Source organism: Mizuhopecten yessoensis, unplaced genomic scaffold (assembly GCF_002113885.1).
Source record: "Mizuhopecten yessoensis strain PY_sf001 unplaced genomic scaffold, ASM211388v2 scaffold715743, whole genome shotgun sequence".
Classification (NCBI taxonomy): domain Eukaryota; kingdom Metazoa; phylum Mollusca; class Bivalvia; order Pectinida; family Pectinidae; genus Mizuhopecten; species Mizuhopecten yessoensis.
The window spans coordinates 1-13,119 of NW_018479769.1; the positions used below are offsets into that span (position 1 = coordinate 1).

Sequence of the window (13,119 nt, forward strand, 5' to 3'; positions counted from 1 at the left end):
GTTTGGAGAGTTTTGGAAGCGAGGTAAACAGATGTACAAATTTATTTTCCATAAGGGTTCTTATAATTGTAATACACCCAATTAAAGTAAGATCTCGACAGCTTCAGTATCATAGAACTTTATAACCTGTTGTATTTTATCATAAAATATCATAATTTATGCGTTCCATATCCTCGAGATGTAATGGAAACACAAGTTTAAAGTTTGAAGTTGACCAATTTAAATTCAAATCTGGACATATTCTTTCATAAGAGGACCTTTTACTTCCTATCCAGTACAGTACAGGCAAGATTTTTGTAAAATCTTCAATCCAAATACCCTTGCAAAATCTTCTAGTATTCAGACTGCAGTATATGAAGCCTGGCTATTTCTATTAAGCAGAATATAGGCATCATCAGAATATAGGCATCGTCAGAATATAGGCATCATCAGCATATAGGCATCATCAGCATATAGGCATAATCAGCATATAGGCATCATCATAATATAAGCATCACGAGAATATATTCTGATGATGCCTATATGCTGATGATGCCTAGGCATCATCAGCATATAGGCATCATCAGAATATAGGCATCATCAGCATATAGGCATCATCATAATATAAGCATCACGAGAATATAGGCATCATCAGAATATAGACGTCATCAGAATAAAGGCATCATCAAAATATAGGCATCATCAGCATATAGGCATCATCAGAATATAGGCATTATCAGAATATAGGCATCATCAGAATATAGGCATCATCAGCATATTGGCCCAGAAGGAATTGGTTACCGGTTAAAACTATTCCTTTCATATTGATATATACGATTTTATCGCTAGAGCTTAAAGTTCAACCCCTCTTATAAATATATAGGTGACAAGGGATCACCTTGACGATGAGTTCGACTTAGTTCAAAGTAAGATGACAAGTGACCATTACTAAATATGCAGCTTTTGTAATTTCCAAAAATATATTTGAATTCAGCACCGAACCCGTCAGACCCAGGACTCTGCCTATTTTCCATACATTCTAATGCTTTTGCTAATTCTTAAAGTTTCAGGTCACAACTATTTTTATCAGCATTGTTGAGTTTAATTTTGGGTTTGAAAACATTGGAATTTTCAAAATGTGTTAAGTCATTTTGTTTGGATTTATGTAGGTTCTTAAAAACAATAACCTCTTCTTCAATCATCTCCCTTTGACTATCAAATATATCCCCCTCTTCTATTAATGATTTATTTATACTTTTATTAACAAAATGTATTTTCTCCAAAACAAACAAAGATAACATTGTGGTTGCTTTTTCCAATTTTCATACCAATTTGCTTTTGACATAAAAAGAAGACCTTTACTTTATTTTTAGTAATTATTTCAAGTTCCTATTTTTTTATTACTAAATTCTCTACTTAAGTTGTCACTTGGGTTCAGGTTATAATTGTTGTTTTAGTTCTTCTATTCCTGACTTTTAATCTTTCTGTTTTCTCCTTTTTTTTCTTTTTTTTTCTTTGTGATTGAGTAAGATATTGTGTGCGAACGAATTTTAACTTTCAAAACTTCTAAAAATATTTGGTCATTTACACGCAAAATAATATTTTCTAAGTTATCTTTGTCTACTTCAACAATATATTTATCTACAGTTTCTGTAATGCAGTCTTTGACTTGTTGTATGTAAGTTTTATCTTCTAAGAGAGAAGTATTATATTTCCGATATCCTCTACCACGTTCTACAATACTGGAATTAGCATCTAAGACTATACAAAAGTGATCAGTTCTTTAGCCAGGTATAACTTTTGTATCTTTTGGTTTTGAATATATGTTCCCTGATATTAAGAAGTAATCAAGCCTGCTTTGTCGAATATGATATTTTTGCCTCCATGTAAAATAATTCAAATCAGGAAAAAAGGATCTCCATGGATCTATAAGATCATATGTATTAATTATATTATTATTGCTTCCTAGGTTTTGGGGTTGTTATTGTGAATAACATTGTGTGTATCCATTTCTTTGTACTGTATAGAATTCCAATTACCACATACATGTACTATCCTAGAAGTATTCTTAAAAACTTGTAGGGTTGACAAAAGTTTTCATAGAGACGGGGTGAATCTGAATTTGGACCATATATATATGCTAATGTTGAGGAAATATCAAGTATAACAAATCTTTCATAATTATATACTCTACTACCATGTATTAAATGTTCACATGTATTTCTCAAAATTATTAGCTACCCCTGCTGATCTAGATGTATAATTACCAAACACACACGTATATCCCCATTCTTGTTCCAATATTTTCTATACTATCTTCACAATGTGTTTCCTGCAAGCAGATACTATCAAAATGTTCCTTTTTTATTGTGTGGAACACATATCTCCTCTTCAGCCTAACATATTTCAGTCCCCTTACATTCATAGACATTAGCTTAATTCAACCCACAGCCAGCACAGCGGTAAACCCAGTACCCCATCAGCCAAACAAAGCAAAACCCTCCAGCCCCCCATCTGCCTCCTGCCTCACACACCACAGTAGTAACATATACAAACGTTAAATCAGGTACATATACACATAATGAAAATTTCTGATGAAACACATACACACCTTCTCTAATCACCAAACATCACATTTAAAAAAACATGATTTGTCTATTATGGTCGCTGACTACACAAGATGCTGCATACTCTGAGATTTTATTACTAATTATTGTACGTTTACTTCTGAATGTATTGATATTACAGGAACAACTGAAATCAATAATAAAAACACTGGAGAAACATATTCAAACCATTCTGAAGGGGTTTATACAAGTACATTGTACAACTACAATGTGTTGATAAATGTTGCATACATGCACATGTATATATGATGCATAGACCGGTACTATGTCCAGCATTAATGCCTGAAAGTTACAGCGAGACTGATGAATTAGAATTAGATAATAAAAAAATAAAAAAAAAACCGGGGTATTTATAACAATGGTGCGCTTTTGTACGCTCTAGACTGAAAAAGGTTAAATATCAGATTTCCCCTAGCTTGCTTCCTGGACCTTGTACCGATATATGCTACAATATTCGCCCAGTATTAACTAGTTTGTTATTTAGCAGGTCGCGTTGAGCTCGATGACGTTTGGAGGGCACTAGGAACCTTTGGAAAGTATCAGCTTATTCAGTCCGCCCTGCTCATGAGTACCGTTTTTCCGGAATTGATACAACTCCTGGTCGTCGTCTTCATTGGTAAACAACCATATAATGGAAATTGTTGTGGAGTTTATGTTATATTTCTGTTTACTCTGTCTCCTCGGTTTATGCTGTTTTCTTTTGTATCTGTTTCGATTTATTCCTAGCCGGTTCAAAATATAATATTTTTCTCTTTATTTTCAGCTCCCTGTAGAGTGCAATTTGTTCCATATTGGTTTTAGCAGTTTGTTTTATTGGCAATGTTCATCAAAGTGGCTTTGCTTTGCCATCCATATTAAAGTCATAAATCATCACGCAATGTACTGCTTTGCATATGGATATTTTACTCATTGACGAATATTCTTGGAATTTATTATAATATTAACCGTGAAGATTTGAAATGGTTCTCTTATTATAGGATTCTCTCACTAGATTTAAAGTCGGTAACATCTAGACATTTACGGAGACCGTTTTTCAGACACATTATCTCATAGCTTGAGAAACAATCGCAACAAAGGAGTCTTTAAAAAAGAAGTAATGACTGATAAAAATGCAGAGCGTACACCTTTTAAAATTGAGGTATATGTTGAGCTGTTTTGTTATATAGGATTTCGGCCACCCTACCACTGTGCCAATGTGTCTTCCTCACAGATTATTGCGGACACCGCCAAATACAGCAACACAAGCATAGGCCTGTCTTACCATGCGTGTCATGTCGACTTGGTTATCAGTGACACAAATAGCACACTTCTGTCCTTGTCGCCATGTCCAGCTGGGTATAACTACGGCCTAGAGAAGGACAGAACGTTTGTGACAGACGTAAGCTATGACATGTGAAGGTACAGTGTAGCACAGAATGTTTATGACACAGGCATTTATATGTACAAGGCAGAAAAGGATCTGATGTGTATAACCGAGCTAAAACGCTTGTGAATTAAATAAGTAGATGTACTTTCAGCAGCAAAACTTTTACTGGGGAAAAAACGCGGGAATATAACGTAATCTCTCGCGCTATTTTCGGATAACATCAAATTTTTAAAACAGGCTAATCTGGTAAAATTTATTATCCTTTATATACTTATGTGTATCTGAAAATCGTTTATAAGTATTAGTACGTGTTGTTTTAGTACGACCTGGTGTGCGATGGAGCAGAGGGAGCAGAATTGTCACAAACTTTGCTCATGGTCGGCCAGATGGTTGGGGCGGCCATTTTACCTCAGTGTTCAGACAGGTTCGGGAGAAAGCCTATCCTTGTCTCCTCACATATCGGTTTGCTTGTAGCAGGATTAGGAGGTTGTTTTTTACCAACATTCACCGGATTTGCAATAATGAGGTTTCTCATTGGAGTCTTCCAACAAGTATGTTCTTTGCATTAATATCATTAGTTGTGCTAGGTTCTCGAAACTTTTCTTCTGTTGTGATAATTATCGTTTTGTCTCATATAGTTACACCAATAGCAACGTCATAATGTATGCCAGAGCTCTGCGATGTCGTATTATAAAAAGACAATATATAAAGTGTCAAGATGGCTCTGATGAACACTTCTTGATTATTTTATTCCACGAATAATCGAATGCACTACGGTTTAAGTGATAGATTGTAAATTGATCTCGCATTCGAAAATACTAGTCAAATAATCAGGAAAATAGTTTTTCAATTTTTTAGTTTGCTCTACATAAATGCCTCTCAACTTTTATTAGGGAATGGCTATGGTACGTCCTGCTATGATGCTAGAAATGTTTCCCGAGGAAGTGAGATATTTGACGGAAGTAGCTGGTCTGGCCTCCTGGACTACCTCTGCGGTCGTCATGACGCCTGTTGTTTACTTCCTCCGGGATCTGTCCTGGCGCTATCTATACCTCGTCCTCACGCTATCATCCGCTTACAGTGTCCTGGGATACTGGTTAGTCCTTTTAAATTGTCAATACCAAACAAAAGAAACGTTTGTACTGCACCAAATGGCCATGTAGCTCGTCTGCATTGACTATCTCACTCTAGATCCAGAAGTGGATACCAGAATGTCCTAGTGATCCCAGACCATTTCACGAGATACGCCCAAGCCATTCCAACATGCAACCAGACAGCCAAAACAACAGCCGAAGCTCTATTCAACAACTTTTTTGTTCACTACGGCATGCCAAAAGGCTTCATGCCGATCAGGGTGCCAACTTTGAAAGCAAATTTATATCCGAGCTCGGTCAGCTAACATGGATAACTAAGTCGAGGACTACTTCTTAGCACCCTATTGGTAATGGCATGACGGAAAGATCCAACCGCACTCTGATTAACATGCTAAATACTCTGGAACCTGACAAGAAGACGGACTGGAAGACCTACGTGGCACCACTAGTTCACGCCTATAACTGTACCAGACATGAGTCGACCAACACATCACCATTTTTCCTCATGTTTTGTAGGGAGCCACCTTTGCCTCTGGACATCTCCTTTGGTATAGGGAAACTGATTTATGAGGCCCAGTCTCTCACTGACTGCGAAGGGACTCATGAAACGTCTCGCATACAGTTATGATCTAGCTACTAAATCCTCAACAAGTGCAAAGTGGATGCAGAAGGCATCCTATGACCTCAGAGTCCGAGGAGCGTCGCTAAACATTGGAGACAGAGTGTTAGTGAAAGCTTTAGCTTTTGACGGCGATCATAAATTATCTGATGCTTGGGAGGATGAGGTGTACATCATAATGGAACAACCCAATCAGAGTATACCAGTATTCAGACTAGAGTCTGAGTCCGGACAGGGTCGGAGTAGAACGCTTCATCGGAACAACTTGCTTCCCATAGGAGCTTTGCCATCGGAATCTACTGAGGCAGTGAAGAAGCTAGATTCCAATGTTCCTGTGAAGTCTGCTGACTATGATACGACATTAACTGTACCTACAGCAGAGATTGCCAACACCATTTCAGACAGTGTGAGTGATGATGAAGAACAGTCATACATATGTGTAGACAGCCAGTATGGACCACGGGATTCCGAAACCAGTAAGATGTCGGACAACCATGTTGAAGATTTGACCACACAGGAACCGGATGACGATCTTGGTACTCCTGTGGTGGTCGTTGATTCGTCTGGTGACGACCAGCTCTCAACGGAGGGGAGATGATCAGTGGAACATTCAAACGTAAGCGGTGAGGAAGGAAAGGATAATACAGTCAGAGATGTCGGAGACAGACAAGAAAGGGACGTCAGGCAAGATACTTCAGAAGAAGTTATTGAGGAGGCAGAACCGCCACCAGCTTTGCCTGTTCCTGCGCCAAGATGGAGTGGAAGAGAACGTCGGCCTCCTGACTGGATGACCAAGGGAAAATTTGTTCTTTCTCATCAACACCAGTCTGTTGAACATAATTTAATGATCGCCAAGGCAAAACTAGTGGAAAATCTTGTAAATCAATGTGTATTTTCTGAGCTTTCAACCGGAATGTCTAATACCATTCTTTTTTCAGTTTTCACGTAGCAACATTTCATTAATATCATTTCTATACAATTTATTTACAGGTAAACCTTTTGCCATCTTTAGACCCTTGCCTCACGTTGGGCGCCATTGTAACAAAGACGGTTTCGTTCTTTTATTTATTTCGTTTCTTCAAGTATATATCTATATGCGTAATACTCAGGACATTTAATACATTCAATACCCCCACCAATGGGTCAAGGGTCTAAAGATGAGATATTGGTAATAGTCGTCAATACGACATACTGTAGACTAGCATGGCAACAACAATTATTTAGATTCCCCATACTACTTGTCTAGCTCTGTCCACTGTGAACATGTCCGCTGTCAAATGTCCAATATGAATGACTTACGCGCCAAACTTAAAGGCACTGACCATATAAAACCAAAACGAGGCACTTGCATACACACTACCTTACACCTACCAGGTACATGCATACCACAGGTAGCATACATCCCGTGACATGGACAGTACAGTAACACGGACATACACAGCACATTGACAATACAGTACAAATACTAGGACTCACAGCGCTATGCATATTTGAATATTAAAATAACATATACATTGCAAATGTTATCCCGGTTACATTTAAACATGGAATATGTCTGTTATAGGATGCATAACGAATCTGTACGATGGCTTCTGGCAAATGGCAAAACCGCAGAAGCAAAGACAATTTTGAGAAAGGCTGCAAAGATGAATAACGTGGATGAAGAACAAATCCTACAGATAGTTGACAAGGTAACAGCTGTACAATGCAACACGGAGGAAGTCGTAGATATCGAAGAGGAAAGTGAAAGTTTATCGGGAAAAACAATCAAGAATGACGACAAAAGAAGCAACAAGAACATTGTACCGAAATACACCATTGTAACCTTGTTTAAGAGACGCCGAATAGCAATGATAATTGTTATTATGATACTGGCCTGGTACGTACTCATGACATTTTACACTGACTTCACTAACGTTGAAACCCGTTATTTCGGGTGCCGATATTCATAACTAATCACATTATATTACAGTAAACCGGTCTGAAAGCCTCTTGTGTACTTCATTTTAAGAAACACAACGTTGAAATCTACATCTGTAAAAAAAAACTTTTACATTGCCCTCTGCGCGAATTTCGAAATAGGTAATCGTAATGCGTAATGCTTATTTTTTTACAATTGGTTTTCAAAGAAATAAAGACTTAACAGAGATTTTCTTACAATTATTTATTAAAGACATAACGATGGAATTAGAAGATGTAGTATTACTTATAACTTAAGGGTCATACCGCAAAAGAGTTTCTAAGAAATTGAATAGCTTTTTCCCTTCTTTATGTTATATATAACATTAACTCCTGATTGTAATCGATTCATAAACAGAAATCAAAACGCCATGACTTAGATCTATAATTTAAGTGTTCGTTTAACTCATTCCCCTTCATACATACTGGTTCGTTGCGGACGCTTGCACGATAGAAATGAATCGTCTGCTATAAAAATATTTGATTACCACGACTAACTATGCCAGATTTCATTCTACAGGACCGTTGACAGTTTGACCTACTTTGGTTTGATCCTGTCCTCAGCCTCTTTGCCTGTTGACCGATATCTGAGCTTCTTCCTGCTTGCCGTCGCTGAATTCCCTGTTGTATTGTTCGAATACACGCTGATGAATCGGTATGATATTGAATCTAACAAAAACACGACAGGGCTAGTTTTATGACTTAGTGTTTGCAGCGTTAAGGGTTCCGACGCAACGCCATAACGTTCGGTAATGCCTTCGAGTTGTTAAATATTACTTTTATTACTATTGGTTATACTCGGATAAATAGTAGAAGAGCTAATAAACTGCCTTCAATATGCACTGCGTCATAAATCATTTACAATCAATACATCACATTTTTTATGCAGCAGAACTATATACAAACAAAGGTTCAGCACAAATATGTGCAACATTATGAAGACACTATGACACCACACTAAGTCAACATCTTGATCTCCAGCTAGACTGTTGTTTACAATGTCCAAATCCAAACGAAGTAAATACGTTGCAGTGCACAGCTCAGTTGAAAAATAAAAGCGTGTTGTGTATTGTATTTCTTTAACCGTGGCCATATAAATGCCGGAAAAATATATATTTAATATAGCCCTTTCAGTTTCTAAGCTGAAAGTTTTAGCGTAAAGCTAACTAACTACGTGTCTTATTACGTTAAACTTGACTCACTAGCTACCGAATCGTTTACCCCGATGAATCTGTTGTTCGATCTTATAGTATATTACCAAAACAATGTAAACACATAATGATTAATTACTTTTGTTTTATATAGGATTATTTGACAATTAGAATTCTGGGGGGGGGGGGGGGGGGGGGGAGAGAATATATAATCCTGCAGTTTCAAGAGATGATAATGACAGTTTTCCTTCAGATTACAGACATATACCTACAGACGGTTTTCATGGCGTGTTATATGTGTCATGTTTATTATAGCTTTCTTTTATTTTTACAGAATAGGACGAAAGCGTTTCTGTATAATATTCCACATTATAGCAGCCGTTTCACTCATAGCGGGGACTGTGGCAAACCATTTTTCAGGTATTTTTGATCTAAATCAAGTAACAGGTAGTCTAAGATACAAAACAATGTTGAAAACTCATTGATAAGAACTATACGTAGGGTAAAATGCTGATATGTTTCAAAAGAGAAAATATCAGTGTATTTTGCCATAAGTTGAAACATTTATGGTATTCATGGAAAGCTATTAACTATCTGTTGTTATAATTTTAAATACATGTATCTCACTGGTTAAAAGGTAAAGAAATATGTTTTCACGTTTGTAAAACCAACCAATCAACCTATTTTTACTATTCTTCTCTTGGAAAGGCACGGAACTCTTTTTATTATATCAAAATCGAATTAATTGTTTTGTTCCTTGATTTAAGGATAGCTTTCCTTTCAAATGATGCCCAAAGTATCTTATTAAGGTCGAGTAAAATTTGTAAAATAGCTTTTTGGGGTTTTTTCTTCGTCTTCTTTTTAATAGGAATGAATAACCAAGAGATTTTTTCAAACAAACAACTTTTTTAAATGACAAATGTAAATCCATTTTCACAGGCAAAATATGACAAGGGGATGTTTAAGACGTGTTTGATCGTAAAACGGGCTTTATATCTTGAACTGTCTTAATAATTATTATGTTAAACATAAATGTTGCAAGCTGATGTAATACATTTAGATAGTAACATATTAGTCGTGGCGATACCTTTCTATATCCGTCTGTGAGGAGGTCCATTTGTGGGAGGATTGTAACTGTAACTGCCATTTGGTTACATGAACTAAGCACTACTCATAAGATTACGTGATTACGCGCATAAAAAAAGTTCTTTAGTTTTTTCATTATTTTAAATGTTCACCAGCACTTTGATCGACGCTGATTTAATATTATCATTTTATTTGTTTGAATATAATTTTTAGTCATTGACCTAGCCTCGCCGATAACAACGGAAAATTTTGAATTGCATGGGAAAACATTGAATTTCTATACAAACAAAGTACAAGCATTAAACCGCATACTGCAGACCTACTGGTTTAAATGCAACATATGTCGCAGAAATACTGAAGATGCCCGTAAACTTAAATAAATTATTATGATTTAATCTATAAAGTGATGCGTTGTGGCTACTCCACATGTTAAATTTGATAAAGGTATGTAAGCCAAATGTTGTAAAGATTTTATTTTTTTCAGTTTCACCAATTTTCATACTGTGTAACCAAAAATAAACAATTTCCAACACTTAATACGGCTAAATAAAGATAAGCTGGTAAACAGGGGTCATAATGTGGTATATTATCATTTATACTAAAATTATTATAAGAATTGTTTATCAAATTTTAAATGAAAAATGCCCCATTGATATACCCTTTTGTATATGAAATTAATGGTCTCATTCTTAGGAAAATACAAATGATTGCCTTGCTGTATGAAATTGACTTATATCTTTCATTTGAACATATCGTGAAACGTAGCATGGTTACTTTTCTATTGTTACAACATTCACTTAAAGTACAGCTTTGTGGTTTGCACCCTATCTTAGTTAGAACGCGAGAAACAAAATTTCGAGAAAATACTCAAAAGTTTAATTTAAATTGTCGAACATGAATAAAAAAAACTGCATTAAAAGGGATTGATAGCGATTTAAGATAAGAATTTAATCTTAAATACTCCATATTTAAATTGAGAAATCTTTAACGTATTACTTATGTATCTGTTACTATTGTTTCCAGATTTACCAGGAGCCAAAATCCTGATTATGATATTCTTCTTCCTCGGTAAACTCGGAATAACAGGGTCGTTCAGTTGTTTATTTCTGTACACACCAGAACTTTACCCGACCAACCTCAGGTAAATTACTAATGTAATCCTCTCAACAATATAGTAGAGATTTACCCGACCAACCTCAGGTAAATTACTAATGTAATCCTCTTACCAATACACCAGGTATTTACCCGACCATCCTCAGTTAAATTACTAATGTAATCCTCTCAACAATATACCAGATAATTACCCGACCAACCTCAGGTAAATTACTAATGTAATCCTCTAAACAATATAGCAGAGATTTACCCGACCAACCTCAGGTAAATTACTAATGTAATCCTCTAACCAATACACCAGGTATTTACCCGACCATCCTCAGTTAAATTACTAATGTAATCCTCTCAACAATATACCAGATAATTACCCGACCATCCTCAGGTAAATTACTAATGTAATCCTATCAACAATATACCAGATAATTACCCGACCAACCTCAGTTAAATTACTAATGTAATCCTCTAAACAATATACCAGATATTTACCCGACCAACCTCAGGTAAATTACTGATGTGATCCTCTAACCAATATAATACAGTCAGCCATGTATGGCCAAAAAAGTCAACCAGATTAACAATTGTATTTCTTTTCTTTTTATAAATGGTAATCATTTTTAAAAGTGACATTCTATATTTCACAGCCGGATACCGGATGTTGTAGATAGCCTTGTGTGTGAAATTAAGAAATTGAAAAAGCGATTTTGTTTATTTTATCATTAAAAAATATTTCAATACTTAAAGGGTATCATAATAAAATAGACGATATTAAATAATGCGCTATCGGCAGGACGATTGGTATGGGGCTTCCATCCGCGGCTGGACGAGTAGGAGGCATGTTGGCACCGTTTGCTGGTCCCCTGGTAGGTTCATTACATATCATACATAGTAGCCATGCAATAAGCAGATCATACTGTCTTTATTTAATGCAGTATTATGATGCATTTCTATATACTGGAAACCTCGTTATTCGGGAAGAATTTTCCCCCTTCATCTTTCTAGTAACATATTGTTTTAATAGCTGAAACAAGCGCACAGAACGTGAGTTCGCTGTGGGGACATGTGCTCAATGTTGGCGTGAGACATTTATAAATACTTCTGCCGTGGACTTAAATACTGTCCAACATTAAACACTGATTCATGTTTGCCTTCAGGCTGAACGTGTAAGATGGGCGCCGGGTGCCATATTTGGTTGCCTGTGTTTAGCAGTTGCCTTGGTGCTTCCGCTTCTTCCGGAGACAAGGGGACATGAGCTCCCGACCCGGGTCGAAGATCTTGAGGAGTGGTATAAATCTCACAGCGGTACTAAACGGAGGAAACGATAAGGTCACTAGAAGATTGCTAGATGCGTTTTTAATTGTCTTTTTGTGCAAATTTTGTGCAGATATTTTTGATTTGCTGCGAGATATACTTGTCTGAAAACACATACTGTATTTCGTTGACGTCTACAGATCACTTAATTAACGACATAGCCCGTAAATTAGAATCAATTAGAATGGCTACGTACAGTATATCGTTTAGTGAGTACCGATTTATACAACTTGTTTGCAATTCTGCCCACATATATTTTAAACAGACTTTTTATAATTTCATCCTTATTCAGAATATTTTTACTCCTTTCCTGATTCAGATTCTTTATTTATCAAGAGTCCTTAGGCTTATAGGTACTCTAATATATATAGAGAATAAAATAATAACTTTGTAAGATCTACCGCTATGCCTTTCTGCCTTCTAGGGCTTCTTCAGGCGGATATTTTCCTTCGCAAGGACTTGTAATAAATATATATATAGCTAAACTATTTTGAAGACAATAAGCCCCTCGGCTACTGTTAGCGAAGGCAGATTTTACACCGACTTGTTGACTAGTGTAAATTCTGCCTTCGGCTAACACTAGCCGAGAGGTTTATTGTTTTCAAAATATGTTAGCTATATCCTATTATATTTCTTATATTGTTTTGATGTAACGTAATTGGTTGTTTTCTGTTTCCCCATAAAGGGTCGGAATGCTCCGAAAATTTGACAACATCCTATTGTCTACACTGTAAGAATGACTTCCTTGCCCGCTATACAATCCTAAGTAACTCGTATCCTACAAACATACGTCTGCAAGGATCCAGTGTTATTCGGG

The 13,119-nt window shown here is 36.3% G+C and overlaps 1 protein-coding gene across 1 annotated transcript; it reads left to right on the forward strand.

The window, feature by feature from the left end:
• Positions 1-3,092: 3,092 nt before the first annotated feature.
• On the forward strand, positions 3,093-12,723 carry LOC110441226 (solute carrier family 22 member 6-A-like). Its single transcript, XM_021484333.1, has 10 exons — positions 3,093-3,222; positions 3,773-3,984; positions 4,293-4,523; positions 4,866-5,068; positions 7,250-7,564; positions 8,165-8,299; positions 9,130-9,215; positions 10,905-11,022; positions 11,782-11,854; positions 12,146-12,723. Exons 1-10 carry the CDS (start codon positions 3,171-3,173, stop codon positions 12,314-12,316), a joined length of 1,596 nt encoding a protein of 531 aa, XP_021340008.1. The 5' UTR covers positions 3,093-3,170; the 3' UTR covers positions 12,317-12,723.
• The last annotated feature ends 396 nt before the right edge of the window (positions 12,724-13,119 follow it).

Excerpts from the sequence above, each read along its gene's own strand:
- LOC110441226 (XM_021484333.1), top strand. The coding sequence starts at position 3,171 with ATGAGTACCGTTTTTCCGGAATTGATACAACTCCTGGTCGTCGTCTTC. Across the intron at positions 4,524-4,865 it reads TCATTGGAGTCTTCCAACAA|GGAATGGCTATGGTACGTCC; the intron begins GTATGTTCTTTG and ends AACTTTTATTAG. Across the intron at positions 11,855-12,145 it reads CACCGTTTGCTGGTCCCCTG|GCTGAACGTGTAAGATGGGC; the intron begins GTAGGTTCATTA and ends GTTTGCCTTCAG.